The 27,451-nt window shown below is 38.3% G+C and overlaps 1 protein-coding gene across 1 annotated transcript; it reads left to right on the top strand.

Moving 5' to 3' along the window:
* The first annotated feature begins 467 nt into the window (after nt 1–467).
* On the top strand, nt 468–8,204 carry SUCNR1 (succinate receptor 1). The gene is made up of 2 exons (XM_043473991.1): nt 468–556; nt 5,865–8,204. The coding sequence occupies exons 1-2, from the start codon at nt 554–556 to the stop codon at nt 6,810–6,812; spliced, it is 951 nt and encodes a 316-aa protein (XP_043329926.1). The 5' UTR covers nt 468–553; the 3' UTR covers nt 6,813–8,204.
* The last annotated feature ends 19,247 nt before the right edge of the window (nt 8,205–27,451 follow it).

Below are 27,451 nucleotides of genomic sequence, written 5' to 3'. Positions count from 1 at the left end.
AGCTCTAGTATCCCTTTTGATAGCACTCTGACAGCAATATCCAGATTTGCCTTCAAATTTCAGCTTTATATTTCGCTCAAACTTGTTGATAACAGTTGTTTAGTTATTATATGCCTGATACAGAATTCACCAAACTTGTGAATTTGAATACTGGAGAAAAAGCAGAAGCAGTTGTAAACCAAACATACAGTGCTTACATTTTCTTACTATTTAAATAAGCAAATAAACATGGAAATAATGAGTGTCTCTCTGTTGTTTTGCTAGCAAAAGGAATAATTTCAACAGTAATCTTTAAAAAATCTATTTGTGAAATGTGTTTTCCATGAAATGAATGATTAGTTTATGTCTCAACTTCTCAGGAAGTTCCTTACATGAACTGCTGACTTGGAGGTTTGACAGAATACATTTTTCTGAGCTTTTGAATTATTAATCTTGGCCACGTGATATACAAATGAGGCTGCACTAACTCTGCTCATCAGCACAGCCCTGGATCAGAAGCTGCATCAGGTTGCCGGCAAAAAATTTCAGCCAAGGGATCAGGCCTTCTGGCAAAATGGTAAGCTCTAATGCAATTTGTGTTGTCCAGGTATATAAAGTAACTCTAGACCTCCTATTAGTTAGGGGTTTCTTTTAAAAGTGGTCTGTGAGCAATTAAGATTGTAAGCAATGTTTAAATGAGCTGTCTGAATTGTCATTTGTAAGTACATGAAGAACAGCAAAAGAAGCCAAAAGAAAGTCATAGCTGTTTCCTCTACATACATTGCCAAATTATATGTCTTGTTCTAATTGCCAAATATAAATCTAATTTATTAAAAGTTGCTAATTCTTGGAGATTTCAACAAAAAGAATAATTGGACTTATTTAGAGAAATATACATACAGAAAATAACTAAAGTCTCTAAATCAGATGAAACAATCTATAATGTATAATAATTGCATGCTCAGAAAATAACGTGTTAGAAGAAATTTTAAGGCATTCTAAAAATGAGATTTAGCATTTGTTTGTAAAAATTATATTCTTTAAGGATATTTACAGTACACCAAGGAAAAGGAGAAAATTGCAGAAACTGTTGCTATTATAACTTCCAGAACTTTCAATATTTGCTGAAGTATTTTTAAAGAGCTTCTTAAACACACAATTTGAAACCATTCTATCAGCCTTTAATCCTTTGATTTCTGGTATATTTCTGGAATACTCAAAAATATATAAAAGATATAATCATTCTTATTGAATGATTATATCTTTGCAGTGTAAATATTTTCATTCAAATTATCAGTGAAAAAGCAACTTGTTTATGAATACTTATATTGCTATATAGTCTTGAAGTAGTTAAGAATTAAAATTTCATAAATGTTCTTTATCTTACTGTGATGATTATAAGAAAAACACTTTAAAAGCTAATAGACTATCAAACAGTTTTAAATTTGTGTCAAAAATGTACATTTTTAAAAAGCTGAAAACAATTAAAGTAATATTTTGTTCCCAAATTAAAAATGAGAACTAGTGGTCTATTTATGTAAATTGAATGTTATTTATAGTTTAATACCTCTAAGAAGTCTAGATATATTTTTATAAATATAATTAAAGGTTTAACTTTAATTGCCAACATCTAAGAAAAAAAAAACCTGTTAAAAGTATTTCATCCAAATCAGCTATAACATATTTATCATGATTTCTATTTCCAAAATTTAAGAATTTAACCACTAAAAGGCAAAGAGAATATTAATTTTTCATGAGGGAAGTTCATCTTCAACAAGAATTTTGCTTAAAGGACGAGGTTACTTCAATTTGTAGAACTGTGATGACCACAGTAAAGACATACTCAACCAAATTGAAATCTAGAAATAGTGGATCCAGGTGAGGTTACAGGGGTCTGAGAATGTTAGACAACCTTACCCTTACTTCCATGGCAGCCAAACCTTTATGCTACACATAAGCTGCTGACATAAGTCAGTATATTTAAGCACTGACTAGGCAGAAAGCATTATAATTAGAAAAAGAGGAAATTCAAAAATGAAACAAGTAAGCTTCTTATCGTAATGAAACTTCCTATTGGTTTAATATTCATTTGGGTGCATGCACCTGCATTTTGAGTACTCCCCAAATTACAAAGTTGCTTAGAAATGAACCTTGAAAAACTCAATATTTACAACATGGGCAAAGAAAGATTAGGCTGTAAAAGGCTCTACAAAGAGAGGAAAAAGGACAACAAGGAGATTGCCATGTCACAGAAGGCAAGGAAGAGAGACTTCCATAATCATGGAATGGGAAGTCACTGAGAATAGAGTAAAAAGTAATGTTGAAAAATTACCAGTGAGTTGAAAAATAAAGCCTCTATTTTGTAAATACCATTGAACTTCTACTGTATTTCTAGATATTTTTAATATCACACATGCTGATTTGGAGGTAAACATAGACAGTCCAAATAAACCAAAAGCAGAAAAGACAGAATAAAAATTATCTGGAATCTCATCAGTAGGAATATTTTAGTATCTGTCCTGAACTTTCTGAGGTTTAATAACTTCGTATGTAAATTTCAATTTTTTTAGCTAAATTTTTAAAATTGATCCTAGAAGATATATATTAAATTTTACCTTCTGCAACTATATGTCTAAATCATAGATATCACTACTACAACTGCCAATTTTGAGTATTAGTCATACTATATATGGGGTATACAGTATACTGTATATGGGGTATATATGGGGCTTCCCTGGTGGCTCAGATGGGAAAGACTGTGCCTGCAGTGTGGGAAACCTGGGTTTGGTCCCTGGGTCAGGAAGATCCCCTGGAGAAGGGCATGGCAACCCACTCCAGTATTCTTGCCTGGAGAATCCCATGGACAGAAGGACCTGGAAGGCTACAGTCCATGGGGTTCAGAAGAGTCAGACACGACTTGGTGACTAATGTTTTCACTTTCATACTATATATAGCATCAGCTTTTATGGGGAAATAGAACAAGGAGCTTAATTTTGTGGAATTACCACTTACTAGACCTCAGAGGAAATATTTATAAAAATGCTTTGTAAAAAGTCAAGTGCTTATGTTCCTCTTTCCACTAAGCAAGTATTTATAAACCAGTAGCAGGTATAGAAGATAAACTGTATGAAAGATAAAGTTGTGAGAAACGCTAAGAAAAAGCTAAGTATACAGTGGGCAGGGAGCTAATGAGACTGGGGAGTCAGAACCTATCCTGGAGAACTGCACTTAAACTGAAATCTGAAAGAAGCGGAGATATAAGACAGAGGATGTGATGGAGTAAAGATCATATAAAAGGTCAGTGAAGAATTCAGCAAACTGAACATTAGGAAAATTCTCTGTGCGTGCAAACAACAGGAAGAAAGATGAGAAAGGAGGAGAATAATTCTAGATGAGGTTGAAATGGAGTTCAGGAGCCAGACCATGCAGGCATTGAAGTCTCACTAAAAATTATGGACTTATTCCTTAGACTGTGAAAATCATTCAAGCTTTTTGGTTGCAGAGAGACATATGATCAGAATTTTGATTGCAGGTTTTAAATATTGTTTAGCCATCATGTTGAAAGTAGACTAAAAGGGGGCCAGGGAAGATGTGAGAAGACAATAGGAGAATATCATATAGTCCAAGATGCTGGTGGCCTGAATTAGAATGGTGATGAAAGAGATGAAGTCATAGTGATGAATTAGAGAAATATCCCGACATTGAAGTCAACAACACATGGTTGTTTATTCATTATTGGAGGTGAGCTACAGATGACTTCAAGGACATTGCTCAGATGTCTAAGGTGAACATTCCAGTAAACGGTGTGGCCATTTACTGAGTTAGGTGGAGGTACAGCAGGATTGAGAAAGAAGTTGGAGAACTTATACAGGATTTTTAGAGACAGGCATCTCTGAGAGATCAGTCTATGGTAATAACTATAAACCACTAGCGCTTATAAGACAGGGCTGGGCTGGGCTGCACACTGAGAGGTGGATATATGGATGGTCATTAAAGATAGAAAGTGGATTGGATCATCCAGGCATCTAGATTGTTGTTGTTCAGATGCAAACAACTCTTTGTGGCCCCATGGACTGCAGCACACCAGGCTTTTGTGTCTTCACTATCTCCCAGAGTTTGCTCAAACTCATGTCTATGGTATTGACAATGCCATCGACACCACGGACATGAAAAGAAGGGATATGATAAAGAAAGGAGTTTAGATAAAGAAGGGATCCAGTACTGATCCTTGAGGAAGTCAACATTTAATGCTTAGACCTTGAAGGCTTAGACCACAAGAGAGTCTTCAAAACACAACCAGGGAGGGAAAAAAAGGAAAATTGGGAGATTTTCATGTCACAGAAGGCAAAGGAAGCGATTACTTCTATGAAAAATGAAAAAACATAGCTGTATGAAGAGATGTCAAATAAGATGACTGAAAAAATGAGTGTTAGATGGAGTAATGTGGAAGCCACTTTAGTGGAGTGATGGATCAGAAGCCAGACTAAAGTAGGCTGAAAAAGGAATAGGGTGTCAGGCTGTCAAAATAATTAGTGAAGACAGCTCCAATGTTGATCCATGTACGACAAGGAGAGAAACATGTGAAACCAGGGAGAGTGGTTTACATCTTATATATGCCTTGTCTTTAAGACAGGATGAGTACATAAGAGCCATTGGGAAGGATGCAGGTGAGATGGAGAGGCTGAAAAGATGATGAGCAACATGTAGGAATCTTAAGAACTCAGGGATGAGTTCAATCTGAAGTAAGCCAAGAGAAATAGATATTTTCTATTGTTACAGGAAGGAAGGAGGAGAGGATAGTAAGAGAGGCGGGAACCAGAGAGTGGACGCCCAATGACCAGGTTCTTCTCAGGGATTCGCAGGCAAAACCATCTGCTAATGATGAGTAGGACAGAGGTTTGAAAAAATTGGAAAGGTATGACAATGAAAAATGTAGTAAATTGCTGGTAATGTGAGAGAACAGTAAACTCACATAACTTCAAATACAGAGTGAAACCAATCTGCTTGCTTCTTCAAATTAGCCTGCTCAATTTTACAGTGAAGGATCCACTGTGTGCGGCGCTATGGGCTGCCATGGGCAAATTCTGGCCCTGACATTTGGTGACCTGTGATTAGTAATTTAATTCTTCAACCCAGGTTTTTCTCATGTCTAGTGGGATGGAAGTGGAATTGAGTTAAATGGATTTTTCTGAAAATGAGAGATAATATTTGTGATGTTATATGTCAATAAATATGTTCTCTTGTTGCAAAAATTAAGAGTGGAGTTGTATTTGATAAACATAATACAATAAGCATAATCCTTTGTCAATATGGAAACAAAATCAAAGCCACTAATATTGCAAGACTGAAGTTGAAAGAATCCTTTTCCTCTTCTAGTCTATGGTTCAGTTAAACGTAGCTCAGAGAATTTGTTGAACTACTGCAATTTGCTATGGACCACAGTCAATCCTGAAGACATAATTAATTTGACTTCTCACTTATTTCACTGCAGTTTCTCTTGGTCTCTTTGCTCTTTGTCAAGTCCTCTACACATGTTTCCACCTCTGGACTTTTGAATGTGCTTTTCCTTATGTCTAACAATCTTTATCATGACTTGACATGCACTTACTTCTTTCTTGATTTTTCCCAAAAGAGGAAAAGTTATTTGAGATGGGGAATGTTATTTTAGTCACAGCATTAATTATATGTAGGCATATAGTTATGTATTACACATATGCACTTCTTACTAATGTAACCAATGCTCTGCAGTTCAGATTTTAAGTGTTATTTGATGATGATGGTGATGTTGATCATGATGCTAATAATGAAGGCAACGATATTTTGTGCAGTTTTGCTTGCAGTCTCACTTTAGTGATTCATCCTTATGTTTTCTCTCCTTTCTTTAGGAATGGAATGCATCTTGTGAATACTGGGAGGCCACGCAGACTGCCCTGGAAAGCTGCTACCTTCCCGTTTTGTATGGCATTGAGTTTATCGTGGGAATCCTTGCGAATACAGCCGTCGTTTTCGGCTACCTCTTCTGCCTGAAGAACTGGAGCAGCAGTAACATCTACCTCTTCAACCTCTCTATCTGTGACTTGGCATTTTTGTGTACCCTTCCCATGCTGATGAGAAAGTATGCCCAGAGACAATGGCCATACGGGTATGTGCTGTGTATAAGCAACCGATACATACTTCACGCCAACCTCTATACCAGTATTCTTTTCCTCACTTTTATCAGCATCGATCGATATCTGCTCATGAACTATCCTTTCCGGGAACACCTCCTGCAAAAGAAAGCATTTGCTATTTTAATATCTTTGGCCATTTGGGGCTTAGTAACCTTAGAGCTCCTGCCCATACTTATTTTTATACATTCTGATGACAATGGCACCAACTGTACTGATTATGCAAGTTCTGGGGACCCCAATCACAGCCTCATTTATAGCATGTGTTTGACCTTTCTGGGCTTTCTCATTCCCCTTTTTGTGATGTGCTTCTTTTATTTCAAGATTGCTCTCTTTCTAAAGCAGAGGAACAGGCAGCTCACTACAGCTTTGCCCCTTGAGAAGCCTCTCCACTTAGTCATCATGGCAGTTGTGATTTTCTCTGTGCTTTTTACTCCCTACCACATCATGCGAAACGTCCGGATTGCTTCACGCCTGGAGACCTGGAAGAAGTCCCCATGCACTGAAGCCATCATCAACTCCTTGTACATCTTGACAAGGCCATTGGCCTTTCTGAACAGTGTCATCAACCCTGTCTTCTATTTCCTTCTGGGGGATCACTTCAGGGAGATGTTGATGAATAAACTGTGGCATCACTTCAAGGCCCTTACATCCTTCAGGAGATGAGCTCGTGGACGGACATTTTCACTCGGGAATAGTGAGGTGCCCGTGTAACATTGTTTTACAGAAGCAGCTGTAGGCCAGGTAGAGTTTAACTCAGACATAAATTAGAGAGGCCCACAGACTTGACCCTGGTTTAAAGGCATGCTGGACCCAGGGTGTGTGAAAAGAAGATGATGGAAGGTATTTATTGGTTTCTTGACCTAAGCATTGAAAGGAGTTGGACTAGCACTATCTAATGTTTGAGCACATAAGTCCAAAATTCTAGGTGATATAAGACCCTCTCAACCAGTGTAAAAGGAACAGAAGATAAAGTCGCAAGTTGTTTGTGTTTAATCACTACTTAGATTATAAAAAAAAAAAAAATTGTGTTGACAATATTCTGTATGTTATTCATGTGTGTGTGTGTTAGTTGCTCAGCCGTGTCCAACTCTTTGTGACCCCATGGACTAGAGCCCGCCAGGCTTCTCTGTCCATTGAGTTCTCCAGCCAAGAATGCTGGAGGGGGTTGCCATTCCCTTCTCCAGGGGATCTTCCCAACCCAGGGATCGAACCCAGGTCTCCCACATTGCAGGCAGATTCTTTACTACTGAGCTACCAGGGAAGCCCATACAAGGTTACTCATACAATCCCATAATCTTTTGTGAGGACCAAATAAGAGAAGATTAGTCATGTGTTGTTAAGTATTGTTGCTAGAAGTTGTGCTCTTGAGCAAATTTAGAGATAATAGTAGCAACAAAGAGCAGAGAAAATATAACTAGTTCAAATATGCCTATATTTCTTTATATTGATTAAGAAATGGAGTCCAGTTGTAATTATAAGTCCTTTTTTGTTGTTATATGGTTTTTAGTGCAAAAAATCATATTAAATAGAACCCAAAGAGATGATTTCTTAAAGAGAGACATGTTTGAGCTCAGCTCTCAGGCGACTTAGGTGTAAGTGGCTTTATAAAAATAATAGAGTCAGATTCCAAGGATAACTGTAAAAATTCCAAAGTCATAGAACACAAAGCACCTACCAGGAAACTCAAAGGAAGACAAAACAAAACAAAGTCAGTTTTTATAATCAGTGTACCATCTGGTATTTTATGATCACAATGTGATTTTCAGTGCATGGAAGTATATTAAGTTCATTAGCCTTCCTGCTCTTGATTAAATAGTAAACTTTGAAATATATTAGTATCATAAAACCAGCATATAAGAGGAAGGGAAAAATCAGTTTTTCTTCCCCCCCCCCGCCCCCGCATTGCCCCAAATACACACACACTTATTTTTTTTTTTTTTAAGCAATGGGATAATTTAAAAGGACAATTTTATCTTGAGTGACTCATATCTGCAATGAGACTTATTTTCGTAGATTATTACCTAAGACCATTGGAGGAAATGTTTTAAACCAAACTCACTATATGAATTTGCAAACTGTGCAGAACATTTATCTACCTATCAATATAGATTATTCCAGGAGGGTTATGTAAACACTATCCTATGCCACAAATCAAATTTGAAGAGGGGGAATGAATGCTGCATTAGCTATTTAAAGTTAAAAAGTATCATATAATAATTTACATATTACATGCAGTAAAATGTGCACATGGTCACATGCCTATGCTCTTTTCCTTAAGGTCATTAGCTGTAATGAGGATAAAAATAAGCATTATAGGAGCAAAGACATAAAATTCCATGACTTCCCTGTTTTAAGGTTCCCTGGTAACAATATATTCTGACATTCCAAAAACCCAAAATGTTTCCATTGATATATTGTAAAAAAACAGTACTCATTTTCCTACCTAACCTTAGGCTTTAAAATTTTTTTTCATGTTTGTCAATAATTTTAAAGTGTCAATGTCATTTTATAACGGCCTGATAAAAGTTGATCTTCTGAATTTTTTTTCATTAGAAAAAGCCACAAGAAAGGGTCTTAGGAAAGAAATATTTGCTTATCTGCAAACATATAATTTAACTGTAATTTGCATTTGATGCATTGATTTTCATTTGTAAACATGAAATTAAATTTGTGCCACACCTATCCCAAGAAGTGGCAGGGGTAAGCTTTTCTAATAGTATAGTGAAATGTTTTGTGAAACTATGAACTCTTACACATGTTTTATAAGCAAAATGTTAATTTTATAACATATTTCTTATTTTTTGTTCAAATTTGTCATCTGATAACTTAATCCTTAACTGATTAAAGTGATCTGCATGGAAGTTACAAGAACTATTCCATTTGCATTTTGTACCAGGTGATTACAATCGCAAGCAATAAGTAATGAATGGAATCACAAACAATAAGTAATAAATGGAATCTCAATCAATAATAATGGATATCATTTCTGCATTTGGGTTTTGCAAGGGAGAAAAGGTTGGGCTTTTATAACTTGTCTTTTATTGGCTGTCTGGTTATCTTCCCGAGCCATGACTAAAGTGTTTGGTCCAGCATTTTGCAGTCTGGACCCACCTGTTCCCTGTGCATTCTCTCTCACCACTGTTGTCACGAATTATACCTTTCAACCAAGATAGCTACTTCATTTCATTATATTTAGAACTTTCTCTACTGCGGACACCTGGATGCTCACCCTTGTTTTATCAAGCCCACATATTAAAAAAATCTAAGCCTCTTTTAAGGTCTATATCATCTGTCTCTCCATCTTAAAGCTTTACTATTAGGACTTCTCCCCAAATCTGAAAATAAATCTGCCTACCTCTGGGGTTTCAGACTACTTTTGACTATTGTTTTCATAAAATGCATTATTTTTGGCCTTATAGTTGTTCAGATTAAAGTCAATTCTTAGGTCTATTAATGGAAAAACTGTATCTAATTTTTTAAATCTTTTATTGTCTTCACAGCACCAAACAAGGTACATTTTAAATGATTCTTCATTATGAATGAATGTCTTATAGGACAAATTTGAATTCAATGCTCCTTTTGAGTGTGTATGTCAAGGTATTTTCTGTCCTCATGCCTTTTATAATGATCATTACTTTATAGGAAGGAAAGAGTGTTTATACACAAATACATGTGCCAGCTGCCATTGCCTTGACCCTTATATTTTCCTCTATACTTTTTCATATTGTTTTAATGGATGCTTAATATTTGTGCCTGTTAGTTCCAAATCTGGGTTATTTTGGAGTTGGTCACCACCAATAGCTTCTTCTCTTTAAGTTCTTTAAGCATGAGTGACAATTTCCAATTTATTCCCATCTAATAAATTTAGATTGCTATCTCAGCATTATGAATATGTTATGGAGACTCTGGATTCTGTTATGTTCCTAAAAAATACTGATATTTTATTTCATGGCTGAAATTCAAATTCAAATCTCTGAAATCTCAGTTCATTTATTTTAGCCAGCTTAGAAACTCAGTTGTTTAGAATCTACCCAGCATACCCAAAATTCAGAGGTTGGCTAGATATTTGAACAGTTTATGTACAACATATGTAAGCTCTCTCTTCCGTAGGATCTTCACCCATTTACTTTCCAGCTGCTGATTTCATCCTGAACTTGTCTTTTCTTTCTCATGCCAAATAGACAAACAGGTTTCTTTCTGGATTTCAGCAAACCAGCATCGCCTGACAAGGACTAGCATCCAGACTATAAGCTCTTTAAAAGGAAAGATCTTCACACACTTCATCTAGGAATATCATGCTGTTTTGAAGCTTAAGTGATTCAGTATTTATTGGTGATAGGTGGTTCTTAGATGCCAGGTCTAAGTAGAAGTATCAAGTACCAAGTGGAAGTATCAGGAGCAAAGTCAGATCTCTGGTCTTCAGCAATCCAAGCAGGATGCCATGAAAAAGAATCTGCATCAGAAGAGAAGGAAACATGAGCGTATTTATGAGCCTAAATGAGACACATCCCAGTGGCTTTACAAAAATATATACCTGGACAGGATTTTACACATGATGAGTAGAGGAAGCATAGCCAAGTAAAAGCATTATTATTTGTGCTTCCAAATTGGTGAACCTGGAGAAAGTCTTGGTATCCATATATAAATTTGCTATATAGAGAGATAAATACACACATATTTAATACACGTTAACAGGAAAGTAAAGCTCACGACATCAGCCATGCAAACACTCAGTTTCTATGTGATGTTTTCTCATCAAGCTTTGTCTATGCCAGGAGACTGCTAAGACTTAAACTGAGATGTGCCTTGAATACATTTAAAATAAAAATCATATTATGTATTATCTATGCAGGCAGAAGTATGTGGCAGTTTTCCACTTGTATAAAAAAATATACTTATTCAACAAATATTTCCAGTGTTTGCCAGAAATTTTGCCATTGGATAAACTATGAATAGCAAATATTTCTTGCCTTCAATTAGCTGACGGTCTTCTAGGGAAAGGAGACATGTAAACAGACAGGCATAAGTTCAGGACAAAAACAGAGGTGCCTAAATTGCTAAAAGTACAGACATTGATTCTGTCATAGTAGGTTAGGTATGATTTGGAGGAAATGCTAATCCTGCTGAGGGCTGCCATGTGGGGAGAAGGGCAGCAGAAGGGGGAGCTGAAGCATAAAGGCATATGCCTGGAAGGTAGACGCGTGTGCTAAGTCACTTCTGTTGTGTCTGACTCTGCGTGACCCTACAAACTGCAGCCTGCCAGGCTCCTCTATCCATGGTATTCCCAGGGACTGAACCGACATCTCTTATGTCTTCTGCATTGGCAGGTAGATTCTTTACCACTAGTGCCAGCTGGGAAGCCCTGGAAGGTAGACGACTGCAGGCAGACCCCATGAGGATCCATTTCTGTCTAAATGTGTATTTTGAGATGAGATGGTCAGTAGTGTCTTTCTGGGTGTAGAGAAACCATTTGTTCTTCAGTCAGTCAGTCATGACTGACTCTTTGTGACCCCATGGACTATAGCTCACCAGGCTCCTCTGTCCATGGGATTTCCCAGGGAAGAACACTGATAGGATAGCCATTTTCTTCTTTATGGAATCTTCCTGACCCAGGGACTGAACCCTCGTCTCCTGCTTTGCAGACAGATTCTATGCCACTAAGCCATCAGTGAAGCCCCAGGAGAAACCATACATGTATGCAAAGCTGTTCAGCTTGCAATTCAGTATATACAGACCCACCGAAGAGTTGTCCAACTAGAACTTTTCCCAACAGGGTTATTTTATGGAGGCTTAGACAAAATAAAATTTAATGAACAACAACAAAAAAAAATTTAATGAACAGTTAGATCATTAATTTTACATACTCTGTCTTGCTTTCTTTATTTCACTGCTCTGCCATCTCTGTCATTCTTATCCCAGCCTCTTCTTTCTTAAATATTGGTCTTTTCAGCTTTCTCTTCTTCCCCCCAGAAAACTTCATTGGTTTCTGTCTTATCTGTGAGCTTAAATTGACGCCAACACCACTCCTACAGGGAAACATGATTTTATCTTTAAATCTTATTTCAACTTTTTAAATGTCAATAAAGATGATGCTGTGAAAGTGCTGTACTCAATATGTCAGCAAATTTGGAAAACTCAGCAGTGGCCACAGGACTGCAAAAGGTCAGTTTTCATTTCAATGCCAAAGAATGCTCAAACTACCGCACAAATGCAATCATCTCACATGCTAGTAAAGTAATGCTCAAAATTCTCCAAGCCAGGCTTCAGCAATACGTCAACCAAGAACTTCCAGATGTTCAAGCTGGTTTTAGAAAAGGCAGAGGAACCAGAGATCAAATTGCCAACATCCACTGGATTGACAAAAAAGCAAGAGAGTTCCAGAAAAACATTTACTTGTGCTTTATTGACTATGCCAAAGCCTTTGACTGTGTGGATCACAATAAACTGTGGAAAATTCTGGAAGAAATGGGACTATCAGATCACCTGACCTGCCTCTTGACAAACCTGTATGCAGTTCAGGAAGCAACAGTTAGAACTGGACATGGAACAACAGACTGGTTCCAAATAGGAAAAGGAGTACATCAAGGCTGTATATTGTCACCCTGCTTATTTAACTTATATGCAGAGTACGTCATGAGAAATGCTGGGCTGGATGAAGCATAAGCTGGAATCAAGATTGCTGGGAGAAATATCAGTAACCTCAGATATGCAGATGACACCACCCTTATGGCAGAAAGTGAAGAAGAACCTAAAGAGCCTCTTGCTGAAAGTGAAAGAGGAGAGTGAAAAAGTTGGCTTAAAGCTCAACATTCAGAAAACTAACTTCATGGCATCTGGTCCCATCACTACATGGCAAATAGATGGGGAAACAGTAGAAACAGTGGCTGACTTTATTTGAGGGGGGCTCCAAAATCACTGCAGATGGTGATTGCAGCCATGAATTTAAAAGACGTTTACTTCTTGGAAGGAAAGTTATGACCAACCTAGATAACATATTAAAAAGCAGAGACATTACTTTGTCTGCAAAGATCCATCTAGTCAAAGCTATGTTTTTTCTGGTGGTCATGTATGGATGTGAGAGTTGGACTATGAAGAAAGATGAGCCCAGAAGTATTGATGCTTTTGAACTGTGGTGTTGGAGAAGACTCTTGAGAATCCCTTGGACAGGAAGAAGATCCAACCAGTCCATCCTAAAAGAAATCAGTCCTGGATGTTCATTGGAAGGACTGATGTTGAAGATGTAACTCCGATACTTTAGCCACCTAATGTGAAGAGCTGACTCATTTGAAAAGACCCTGATGCTGGGAAAGATTGAAGGCAGGAGGAGAAGGGGACGACAGAGGATGAGATGGTTGGATGGCATCACCAACTCAAAGGACATGAGTTTGGGTAAACTCCAGGAGTTGGTGCTGGACAAGAAGGCCTGATGTGTGGTGGTTCATGGGGTCACAAGAGTCAGATATGACTGAGTGACTGAACTGGAAGAGATATATTTTAGAAATATTGGTATCATATTATTTATGACATCAAATAATCAAAGAGATAGAGCATCACTATTTATAGCAATGTTTCTTAAGATACATAAAAAGAGGCTTGGGATCAACTTTACCTGCAAATCTCAAAATATTATTTTCAAATTTGTGAAAAATGTTATTCCCTTTCTGAGGTGATGGAATCACTCTGAATGAAAAAGACCACCAGTTTGCAGCCTCCAAATGTTAATGCAAAAATATAGAAACATCTACCCTGCTATCAATTATAGCAAGCAATCTCATTTTGTAACTATGGTTTCCTTTGTAGAGATCACAGATAAAATATTCAGTATGCAACCCACACAATTTTTTGATTCATCATCCTGCGATCAATTATCAGTAAAATACATATTTCTTAGAAGTAGATTCTGATCTTCTTACTAATTATTGCTTCTAATTGCTTATGGAGAGGAACAGTTTTGTTTTGTTGTTTTAACCAACTCGTCAAGCATTAACACCCATTACTCTGTTTCTGAACCACATAATTCAAATCAGTTATTGGGAAACTCTATGATTTAATTTAGAAAAGTGTTTAAATGTTTTAAAGTAGTGTTAAATCAATCTTACTGAAATACATCAATTAAATTAAAAAATAAATAAATAAAAGGCCGTACAGAGTACCAAGGTTTGCTCATATTTTCGAGGTTGTGGGCAGCCAAGTATTGGTCACTCAATTGTGTCTGAGTCATTGTGACCCCACAGATTGTATAGCCCATGAGTCTCCTCTGTCCATGGATTTCTCAGGCAAGAATACTGGAGTGGGTTGCCATTCCCTTCTCCAAGGGCTCACAAAACCCAGGGATTGAACCCGGGTCTCCTGCGTTGCAGGAAGGGGCTTTACCAGCTGAGACACCAGGGAAGATAGGGCATAAGCAAAGCAGGGAATGCTTTGGAGCGTTCAGAGCTCCTCCCCAGGTCCTTGCTCCTCCTGAACGAAAAGCCCTGAGGACCCAAAGGAATAGATGAGGCGTCTAAGAGACTTCACCATGCGCTTGGCATTTGCATTGCCACAGACTGACGTCTGTCACCTAAATATTTACAGCTTGTGTCACACTTCACAGGAAGCTTTGTTTCACAAAGCCTTCAATGTCCGACCTAAACCATGGGAATTCTGCTAAAAAAATATTCCATAGAAAAGCACTCTCTAATGAATAGCACTAATCTATTTTCCAGGAGGGTCAATCATCAAGTTTATAAAATTAGACTAAGTCATCACTAGCCTTTTTTTTTCTCCTATAAGTTTTTCTGCTTAGCAGAACAGGAGAGAATGAACCCAGGCAGCTGTTTGAAATCTTTTCTTACCAATCCCTAACAGATGATTTGAAAAGGAATAATGGAGTATCCTGACTGCATTTTTCAAATTCAGTTCCAGTATTCGTGTTTAGTGAGCTATAGTTTGTAAATATCACCGAACCTATTTTATCACTTTTATAGATTTTTCATACTCAAACCACACATTGACTCAAATAAGAGTCAAAAATCTAACCTATTTTCAAATCAGCATTATATAATAAATTTCTATTGCACAAAATACTTCCGATGAAATACTTTAATTTATTAGAATATTGCCCTGTTGTATGGTTGCTTTTATTGCCATTTAATGAATTAAAAAAGCAAAATGGCTGTCTGAGGAGGCCTTACAAATAGTTATGAAAAGAAGGGATGCAAAAAGCAAAGGGGAAAATGAAAGATATAACCATTTGAATGTAGAGTTCCAAAGAATAGCAAGGAGACATAAGAAAGCCCTCCTCATTGATCAGTGCAAAGAAATAGAGGAAAAAAATAGAATGGGAAAGACTAGAGATCTCTTCAAGAAAATTAGAGATACCAAAAGAACATTTCATGCAAAGATGGGCTCAATAAAGGACAGAAATGGTATGAACCTAACAGAAGCAGAAGATATTAAGAAGAGGTGGCAGGAATATACAGAAGAATTATACAGAAAAGATCTCCATGACCCAGATTATCACGATGGTGTAATCAGTCACCTAGAGCCAGACATCCTGGAATGTGAAGTAAAGTGGGCCTTTGTTCATCACTATGAACAAAGCTAGTGGAGGTGATGGAATTCCAGCTGAGCTATTTCAAATCCTAAAAGATGATGCTGTGAAAGTGCTGCACTCAGTATGCCAGCAAATTTGGAAAATTCAGCAGTGGCCACAGGACTGGAAAAGGTCAGTTTTCATTCCAATCCCTAAGAAAGGCAATGCCAGTTCATTTCAGTTCAGTTCAGTCGCTCAGTCGTGTCCGACTCTTTGCGACCCCATGAATCGCAGCACGCCAGTCCTCCTTGTCCATCACAAACTCATGCCCATTGAGTCGGTGATGCCATCCAGCCATCTCATCCTCTGTCATCCCCTTCTCCTCCTGCCCCCAATCCCTCCCAGCATCAGGGTCTTTTCCAATGAGTCCACTCTTCACATCAGGTGGCCAAAGTATTGGAGTTTCAGCTTCAGCATCAGTTCTTTCAATGAACACCCAGGACTGATCTCCTTTAGGATGGACTGGTTGGATCTCCTTGTAGTCCAAGGGACTCTCAAGAGTCTTCTCCAACACCATAGTTCAAAAGCATCAATTTTTTAGGCTCAGCTTTCTTCACAATCACATCCATACATGACCACTGGAAAATCCACACCCTTAACCAGACGGACTTTTGTTGGCAAAGTAATGTCTCTGCTTTTTAATATACTGTCTAGTTTGATCATAACTTTCCTTCCAAGGAGTAAGCATCTTTTAATTTCATGGCTGCAGTCACCATCTGCAGTGACTTTGCAGCCCAAAATAATAAAGTCTGGCACTGTTTCCACTGTTTCCCCATCTATCTGCCATGAAGTGATGGGACCAGATGCCATGATCTTAGTTTTCTGAATGTTGAGCTTTAAGCCAACTTTTTCAAGCTCCTCTTTCACTTTCAACAAGAGGCTTTCTAGTTCCTCTTCACTTTCTGCCATAAGGGTGGTGTCATCTGCATATCTGAGGTTATTGATATTTCTCCCAGCAATCTTGATTCCAGCTTGTGCTTCATCCAGCCCAGCATTTCTCATGATGTACTCTGCATATAAGTTAAACAAGCAGGGTGACAATATACAGCCTTGATGTACTCCTTCTTCTATTTGGACCAGTCTGTTGTTCCATGCCCAGTTCTAACTGTTGCTTCCTGACCTGCATACAGGCTTCTCAAGAGGCAGGTCAGGTGATCTGGTATTCCCATCTCTTTCAGAATTTTCCACAGTTTATTGTGATCCACATAGTCGAAGGCTTTGGCATAGTCACTAAAGCAGAAATAGAAGTTTTTCTGGAACTCTCTTGCTTTTTCAATGATCCAGCAGATATTGGCAATTTGATCTCTGGTTCCGCTGCCTTTTCTAAAACGAGCTTGAGCATCAAGAATGCTCAAACTATTGCACAATTGCACTCATCTCACAGGCTAGTCAAGTAATGGTCAAAATTCTCCAAGCCAGGCTTCAACAGTACATGAACCGAGAACTTCCAAATGTTCAAGCTGGATTTAGAAAAGGCAGAGGAACCAGAGATCAAATTGCCAACATCCATTGAATCGACGAAAAAGCAAGAGAGTTCCAGAAAAACATTTACTTCTGCTTTATTGACTATGCCAAAGCCTTTGACTGTGTGGATCACAATAAACTGTGGAAAATTCTGGAAGAAATGGGACTATCAGATCACCTGACCTGCCTCTTGACAAACCTGTATGCAGTTCAGGAAACAACATTTAGATTTGGACATGGAACAACAGACTGGTTCCAAATAGGAAAAGGAGTACGTCAAGGCTGTATATTGTCACCCTGCTTGTTTAACTTATATGCAGAGTACATCATGAGAAATGCTGGGCTGGATGAAGCACAAGCTGGAATCAAGATTGCTGGGAGAAATATCAATAACCTCAGATATGCAGATGACACCACCCTTATGGCAGAAAGTGAAGAAGAACTAAAGAGCCTCTTGCTGAAAGTGAAAGAGGAGAGTGAAAAAGTTGGCTTAAAGCTCAACATTCAGAAAACTAAGACCATAGTATCCAGTCCTATCACTTCATGGCAAATAGATGGGGAAACAGTGGAAACAGTGGCAGACTTTATTTGGGGGGCTTCAAAATCACTGCAGATGGTGACTGCAGCCATGAATTTAAAAGACACTTACTCCTTGGAAGGCAAGTTACAACCAACCTAGACAACATATTAAAAAGCAGAGACATTACTTTGCCAACAAAGGTCCATCTGGTCAAGGTTATGGTTTTTCCAGTAGTCATGTACAGATGTGAGAGTTGGACTGTGAAGAAAGCTGAGTGCCAAAAAATTGATGCTTTTGAACTGTGGTGTTGGAGAAGACTCCTGAGAGTCCCTTGGACTGCAAGGAGATCCAACCAGTCCATCCTAAAGGAGATCAATCCTGAGTGTTCTTTGGAAGGACTGATGCTGAGGCTGAAACTCCAATATTTTGGCCACCTGATGTGAACAACTGATCATTGGAAATGACCCTGATGCTGGGAGGGATTGGGGGCAGGAGGAGAAGGGGACTACAGAGGATGAGATGGTTGGATGCATTACTGACTCAATGGACATGAGTTTGGATAAACTTCAGGATTTGGTGTTGGGCAGGGAGACCTGGTGAGCTGCAGTCCATGGGGTCACAAAGAGTTGGACATGAGGGAGGTGCTGAGCTGAACTAAACTGAAGGAACTATGATACCGACTTACTGAGTTGGGAAGAAATATCAGCTCTAAATGTTTGCCTAGTAATTAGGAAAAGCACTGTTTATAAAACTAAAATTTTTTGTCCATCTCTGTTTTTACACATGTTGGAAGGTTTAGTGGGCTTTTGTAGGGTAATGAAGATGAATCTCAGAAAGTGTTACCTAATGGGCTTTTATAAGCTTAAAGTACCTTATAAGTTATAAATAACATATTTTGAAATTTAAATAAATAAAATGAGCTAAATAGCTTCTATAGCATGAAGTATGGAAAAGGGGATTAGAACTTTATTTTTTATTGCATCCAGTAATGGTCATATGTTGAGAAGACAAATGATCATTCTTGAATCACTGAATAATGACTAAAGAGATGATTGTAGCTACATATATTTATAGAACTGAAATGACTCAAAAGTTTTTCAGAAAGAACAAACATACTTAGTTTGTCATCTGGGCTTTCACAATTCAAAATTACTTCTTTTTTTAAGAAATCCTCCTTCCCTAAGATGGTATCTAAAACTATTTGTATTTCTAAGGATGTTTAGCAAATATTTATTCATGATTCTGTGATCTACAAATAATAATGATGAAAGGCATTGAGTATTTGCTTTTCAATTACTCCGAAATTTTTAGCTTTATATTTTGGCAAAAACAATAGTAAAATGAACTCCCAGTGTTCCCATCACATAACTACAATGGTCATCAATTTATGGAAGACTTTGTTTCATAAGGACTCTCCCCTTTGTCACCTTTATCATATTGAAATAAATGCCAGATATCATAACATACCATTTACTACATAAATGCTAATATTTATCTCTAAGAGATAAAAACTTGTCTTTAAAATAGTTATAAGTAAATGGTAGAATGGATTACTGTGCCCATATCTTCACTTTTACTTTATTATAGACTTACCCACTTATGACCTTCACCATGTGACTTTACAGTTTCAACCCTGTGGACAGAGTTTCTGTCCTCACTTGTAGAGAAATGAACTTGACCATGAAAATAGCTTGAAATATTAGTGCTCATAACACCAGCAAAGACTATATAGAGATTAAGTCTGACCTCTGTGCTCCTGTTATCTGTCATTAGAAGAATATGCAATCTATGGAGACCGAGGAATTCATGGACCACATTTAAACACAAGTCACAGCCTGAGGCAGAACTGCCAAGACAGTGCATTAATTTGGGGGAAAGAGAAAGAAATATGTGTTGAGATTTGAGATTTAGATGCAATTATTGCTTAACTGTTTAATTAGTATAGCTGAATAGCAAATATCCAGTTTTAAAATTTTCAATTCTGCCAAAAATGTGATATATACCATAAAGTATATAAGGCATATACACATATATATCTATACATACGATAAGTATGTGTGTATATATATAATAATTGTATAATGTATATGGGGTTCCAAGGTGGCACTAATGGATAAGAACCTATCTACCAATGCAGGAGACATAGGAGACACAGGTTCAGTCCCTGGGTCAGGAAGATCCCCTGAAGGAGGGCATAGCAACCCACCATGGACAGGAGAGCCTACATCTCCTGCATTGCAGGTGGATTCTTTACCCACTGAGCCACCTGGGAAGCCTGCTCTCAGCATAGTTATATGAACAAGTAGATACACTTTTAGCTTCATTCTTTGCATTTTTAATATAAGCATGTATGGTAAATAGTTTCCAGTGATGGCTTCCATCAGTTCTCTTCTCACATAATGAATGTGGTACCCTCCCATTGACAGCTGGATTACTTCCCCACACTTTGCATCTGGTTGATGTTGTGACTGCTTTGACCAGTGAAAGGGATTTCCTGGAATTTCTGTGCCACTGACTTAAGAGAATTGTTAGCTTCTGCTTTCCACTTTCTCCTTGGAACTCAGCCATGAGGTTTGAGAGAGTCCAAGAAGCCTTGTCAATAAACCCATCTGGAGAAGATTGAGATCTCTGATGAAAGTCTCAGTTAAGGCTCCTGCAAATGGCAACAAACCACATGAATGAAGCCATTTTGGACCCTCCAGGTCTTCCAGCACTCCAAGTCTGGAGCCCATTCTTCTCTGTTCTTTCTAAATTTAAAATTTGTTACATACTTCCTGAGATCTCCTGGTTTTGCCCTCCCTCCCACCCCTTCCTCTTATTGGCAGTCTTCTCTTTCCTCTATTCCCATTGACACTGTCTTTCTCATTTTGAATTCTAAGTTCCCCATCAGGGTAGGACTTTATCCTAGAAGACGGCTTCAGTTGATTGATTTCAAAAAAATTCATAAGACCATGAATTGTTCCAGCAAACCCACATCTGACTGTGGACCCCTTGTGCAATATGCTATAACAGAGAAACTTGGGTAATAATCTTAGTTTTGCTACTTACCAGGTATGTGAATTTGCACAACCTCATTTTTTAAATTGGATTATAGTTGCAAGGAGATCAAACCAGTCAATCCTAAGGGAAAGAAACCCTGAATATTCATTGGAAGGACTGATGCTGAAGCTGAAGCTCTGATACTTTGGCCAGCTGATATGAAGAGCCGACTCATTGAAAAAGATCCTGATGCTGGGAAAGATTGAAGACAGGAGGAAAAGTGGGTAGCAGGGGATAAGACAGTTAGATAGCATCACTGACTCAATGGACATGGATTTGAGCAAACTCCGGGAGATAGTGAAGGACAGGGAAGCATGGCTTGCTGCAGTCCCTGGGGTTGCACAGAGTGGGACATGAGTTAGTGACTGAAAACACACACAGAGTTGCTTTCTGGGCTTCCCAGGTGGTGCAGCGGTGAAGAACCCACCTGCCAATGCAGGAGATGTGAGTTGGATCCTTGGTTTGGGAAGATCCTCTGTAGAAGGAAGTATCAACCCACTCCTGTATTCTTGCCTGGAAAATTGCATGGACAGTGGAGCCTGGCGGACTACAGTCTATGGAGTTGCAAAGAGTCAGACACAGCTGAGCGCACATGCACATAGCTTCTTTACACTGCTGTGTCAATTTCTAGAGCAAAGTGAATCAGCCATACATATACACACATCCCTCTTTTTGGGGGTTTCCTTCCCATTTGGGTCTCCATGGAGCACCAAGTAGAGTTCCCTGGGCTATACATCAGGTTCTCATTAGTTATATACTTTATACATATTCATATATATAGTCAATCCCAAAGTGAAAGTGAAAGTCACTCAGTTGTGTCCAACTCTTTGGGACCCCATGGACTATATAGTCCATGGAATTCTCCAGGCCAGAAAACTGGAGTGGGTAGCCTTTCCCTTCTTCAGGGGATCTTCCCAACCCAGGGATTGAACTCAGGCCTCCTGCATTGCAGGCAGATTCTTTACCAGCTGAGCCACAATGGAAGCCCAAGCATCCTGGAGTGGGTAGCCTACCCCTTCTCCAGTACATCTTCCCGACCCAGGAATCAAACTAGGATCTCCTGCATTGTAGGTGGATTCTTAACCAACTGAGCTATCAGGGAAGCCCAGTCAATCCTAATCATAACACTAAATCTCCATTTGCTTTTCTATTGATATAAAATGAGGATAGTAGTGACCTTTTGCCACATAGAATTATTGTATGGGAGACAGTGCATGATGCACCCAATGCACTTAACACAGTGAATGATACAAAATAAGCACTCTGCAACTTTCAGCACATGCATTCCTTAGGAGTGATTTCAAATGTCTCTGTGACATTTTAAGCTCAAAAATTAAGATTAAACCAAATTTAGGAACAGTACAAAACAGGAAAGTAATTGTTTTTCTCTCTTCCACATGTCGACACATTGAACACTGTCCTCAAAGAAGGCCAAGAATAGCAGGAGAAATATTCTGTTTACACCAATAATTATCAACACAGGTGTTGTTATTCTGGAACACTAATGTTGTGTCTAGTGTTATGCACATACTCATACATTTAATTCTTAATGCAATTTTTAAAGTTATGTATTACCACTTCCATTTCTATGAAGCATTCAAGAATGATCTACTAAACCACCCAAGTTAAGCACATGAAAATTTGAGGTCCACTCAGTCTGATTCCAAAGGGTTCCATGCTGCTTTTATACAAGGAACAGTGGAAGGTACTTTCTTCAAGAAAAGGGAAACAGCCTAATGCGAGGAGAAGAGGAGTTGATATGGATTCTATTTACAAGTATTTGAATAATTGTCATAAGGAAGAGAAACTATATTTAGTCTGTGATGATTTCTAGGGCTGGACTTGTCTAGTGGTTAGAAGGGAATTGAGATTCAGTTCCAGAGAAGAGCAAACTTTCTTTCCTATGATTGAAAATTGGTTGCCTTGAAAAGTAATGTGTTCACCTTCATTGGCTATGCCGTGCGTTGTTGGAAGTACTAATATTGTAAAGAGTGTGCATGTCTTAGATGGGCTAGGATAACCACTAGGTTTCCTCCTACTTGGAGATTTGATGATCAAAGGTGCTCCTCTTAGCATAACAGAGGCCTAGAAAAAAAATTAATCCTGACCTTCAGGCACCTGAACTTAGTTTGGAGAGTCACACAAAAAAGAAAAAAATCATTTTCCTCATGCTAAAAAGCACCTTCTCTTATGTTCAAGTTGTCACTGATCTCTCAGAGTTTCTCTATGCCATTTAAAATTATATAGATGGTATATCAGCTAACAGAGTGCTTACTATTTATAGGATCTAGTGATTCTAATAGTCCACATGTATTAAATCACTGAATCCTCCTAACAAATTCACAAGATAGATATTATTATCTTCTTTTTACAACTTAAGACATCAAGGTACATGAAGGGTACATATTCTACCAAGAGTTACTGAGTCAGTAAATGATGATGAAAGGGTTTGAACCTAACTGTCTGTCTGGCTCCAGAACCTGTACTCCGGCCATGCAATGGAGGTGATGATGATAATAATAGAATTAATATTAGCTACCAAAAACCAGTTATTTTCCGTTTGTAGAGCTAAGCCCTGTACTATGTTCATGATGCTTATCTTCTCTAACCTTATCCACAATCCTGGCAGATATAGCTAAGGAATCTGTATCATAGCATAGCTATGTATTTTGTCTCAATGAATGGCTGATGGATGAAGGATTTGAACCCAGCATGTGTAATTTCCAAAGTCTTGTCCTTAAATACTGTGCTCTTCATATCATTTAAGGCAGCTGTGGTCTACCTATTTCATGTCATTATCTTCTTCTGGTGTGGTCCAACTCTATTTTGTTTCCTCTGTCCTAGGTAAACCTACTTCCGATGTTCATCCATGCTGGTTTAACAAACTGGCAACCCCAAAGTCAATCAATACATAAGATCTTGAACAGCAACTCTGCCTCATGGGATCACTCCCAGCATCTTGTTCTGGTTCTCTTTTAAGCAACTTTGTACCAATTTCTGGGCGACATTACCTCTCAAGAAGAAATAGTCAATTGATTAGAGTTCAAAACTCTAACCTGAAGGGAAAACAAAGGTGGCGTAAGATTTTAGGCATGAGGCAATCTCTTATTTTGTATTCCTAAGACCACAAAATTTATAACTGGTTAGTATTTAGATAATTTATTATATATAATCTGGCTCTGACTACCAAATTCCTTTTTACTGCTACCTTAAGATTTGATGATATTGATAAATCTCTCCACTCATTTTTCCTTTTCTTGGCTGCATGGCATATGGGATCTTAGTTCCCAGGCCAGGGATCAAACCTTGCATTGGAAGCACAGAGTCTTAACCACGGACTGACAGGGAAATCCTCATTTTTCCTTTTCATCACTGTTTAACAATTGGTTTTTAATAGCCAGCGCTTGGTCAAGTCTACTGTTCTGATGTTGCAATTCACGAAAGAAAAAAAACAGGTAAAAAACAAACCAAGAAAACACTAACAAAACAGCAGCGTTCTCACTTCTTTTCTAGTGTAGCTCTAGAGGGTGAGGTACTGACGTGTCCTTGCAGACTCTGGTGGCCAGGACAACAACCAATCCCACGCCAGCCATGCTGAGCATGTTCATCAAGAGTGCTGCTGATAAGGCTTCCTGTTTCACCTTTTAGTATTTTCGTCTTTCACCAGAAACTGATGTTCAGTAATAATCAGTTGTCAACAGAATCTTTCTTCTTGATTTTCTTTGCTACATTAACTTGTCAAGGTTGAGACTAATGATTTTCTCATGACTCTGAATTTCCTGGACTTGTTTACTCAGACCAATTGAACAGGTCATTTCTACAGAAATTTTAGAATCTCAGTAAATAAAACTGTGTTAGTTGACAGTGCCAAAGATTATGAATGCAATTGATAAGGAATACAAAAAATGAGAATATATAAGCATATTTTCACCATCTGTGCTCCTAGATGAAGCAATACCACAGGCAATACTATTCAAAGTGAAACATGAATGAAATTTGAATTATATGATGTTTTAACAACAGATTTTCCTTCCTTGAAAATGCCATACTCCAATATTAAAATTAATTTGCATTCTTTAAAAACAAAGAGACTGGCATAGGTGGCAGTGTATTTTACTAGATGGGGATAAAAAAAAAATTGCCTCAGGGTTTGTGATTATCTTAAATAACACACGCATACAGACTCTCATGAAAATCAACAACTTGGTGTAGTTTTTCTTAGTTTATATATAATATGTCTTAATTTCTACATCATTACACAAGTCCAAATTAAATCAATTTTTTACATATGTTAAAAACTCTATTTTTTAAATTGATTAATTAATTTTAATTGGAGGATAAATTGCAATATTGTGATGGCTTTTGCCATGCATCGACATGAATCTCCCACAGGTGCACACGTGTACCCCCATCCTGAACCTCTCTCCCACCTCCCTCCCCACCCCATCCCTCTGGGTTGCCCCAGAGCCCTAGCTTTGAGTGCCCTGCTTCAGGCATGGAACTTGCAAAAAAGGAAAAACTCTTCCCCTAGGCACCCAACTGAGAGAAGATCTAACAGTGACTCACAGACATGGGGCTCATACTTAAGACAAAAGAAGCTAAATCATAACATTGAAAGAAAGCCAAGGGTCAGGGGAGCCTAGTAAAGTTCAGAAACGGAAGGCCAGCACTTGACTGTGAATCAGGGAGCACCGTCACCTCTGGAAAGTGCCCACACACTCAGAAAGCTGGAATAGGTCAGGGGGCTCCTACCCAGGCTTAGAAGGTATCTGCTTCAGATCCTGGCTCAGTCAGGAATACCTACACAGCTAGGGCCAAGTGATTAAATCTTTCTCAGGCTCATATTCCTCAGATGGTTGTTGCTCAGTCACTAAGTCGTGTCCGGCTCTTTGCAACCCCGTGGACTGTAGCATGGCGGACTCCCCTGTCCTTCACTCTCTCCTGGAGTTGGCTCAAGATCATGTCTATTGAGTCAGTGATGCTATCTAACCATCTCATCCTCTCTTTCAATGAATATTTAGGATTGATTTCCTTTAGGATTAACTGGTTTGATCACCTTGCAGTCCAAGAGACTCTCAAAAGTCTTCTCTAGCAACACAATTGGAAAGCATCAGTTCTTCAGTGCTCAGTCTTCTTTACGGTCCAACTCTCACATACTGTATATTGAGTAGGGATAATAACACACCTTTTCAGCTCATTATGAAAATTGAGTAAATGAGTTCTAAGTGCCAGACATCATGGAAACCCGAAACGGTTACTCTCTCTTACCAATAAAAAAACAGAAGAAGCCAATTGAGTCCAACATGGGATAATAACTTACACTTTAGCAACTTAGTATGGGGTATTTTACAGTCTCTAACTTATTCACAACCACTTTTGCATGACTCAAAACACTGAGTTGTCCAAAGTAGCTTGTGTTCCTCAGGAGAATATTCCAATAGTGAAGCCTCGTGGAAGGTGGTGCCTAGGAAGGGAATGGATACTTACCGAGTTTGGCTTGTCTATTCTCTATTCTGTACATTGTTTTTACTAGCTTATGGACCACTGAAAACCCCACGAGGCAATGCTGTTATGTCAAAAGTGGGGTTCTAAGAGTAGCTGAGACATTCAAAGTTAAGGAAGAGTGGAATTCAAAGAGTTGTTCCCAAGGCAAGCCATACCATCTCTAACATGAATGACTATAATGCATAACCCATTTTTATAAAATCATAGATCACAAGATTGTAGAAAATTACAGTAATGCTTAATTTCAAAACCAATATTGACAACAACCAAGGGTAACATGTTTTATTAAAATATAAAAAACTAGTTTAAAACATAAATATGAATAACTGAAACTTTTTTAAGATTTAAAAAAGAGCTAAGAAACCTGAATGTCTTCTAACTGCAAACTGTTAAGACTCTGCCATTAACTAAAGCTGTATTTTCACTTTTGTTCTTCTTTTGGTGAACTTTTGTCTGAATTCAGATAGCAAGATTTCTGGACTAAAGGAAAGTCTGAGTCTGAAAGGGGTAGTGAGTTTGTTCATGAGAAATTCTTAGTCACTGATGACCTTATCAGAGCAAATCTAGATACACTCCTGATATCTACTAACCAAGAGCAAAGTCTCTGCCGCTCTGCAGCAGCCCCAACTTCCTCTTACAGACAAACATTTTTCAGCCCCAGCCCAGCCCCAGATCCAGCCCCATCTCCAACTTAAATCTAGGCCCAGATATACTGCAGAATGAGGCACAGTCCCAAGCCCAGGCTTAGGACTGGACTTGGTCCCAGCCCCATCACAGGTCCTGGTCCCAGTGGCAGTCTCTCCCAGCCCAAGTCCACCCTAAGACCTGGGCCCAGGCCCAGGCCCAGTCCTAGACCCAGACCCAGACCTCTTAGACCCAGGCTCAGTATCCCCAGACCCAGACTCAAGCCCAGTCTCAGGTACAGGCTCCAAGCTTGGCTCCTGAACTCTAGACTCTTTTCTTTGTCTTTTGACTTGGGATTCATTATGCTCAGGCAAACAGTGTTTTTAAGAATGGACTGGGGGAGAGATAGGGGTATAGTTGAATTAGTTTCATTTAATTTCCTGAAAAATTCAATGAAAATAAGACAATTTTTAAAAATTTTTGGTAATTTTGGAGGAAGCTATACAGGTGTCTTTTCTGTTTATGGGTGTTTTGTACATTTGAAAGTGTTATATATTAAAATTTCTTCACAGATGT

Source organism: Cervus canadensis, chromosome 7 (assembly GCF_019320065.1).
Source record: "Cervus canadensis isolate Bull #8, Minnesota chromosome 7, ASM1932006v1, whole genome shotgun sequence".
In the NCBI taxonomy this organism is placed as follows: Eukaryota; Metazoa; Chordata; class Mammalia; order Artiodactyla; family Cervidae; genus Cervus; species Cervus canadensis.
Note: the sequence above shows the minus strand (reverse complement) of the source record. Positions and strands in the feature narration are given on the sequence as shown.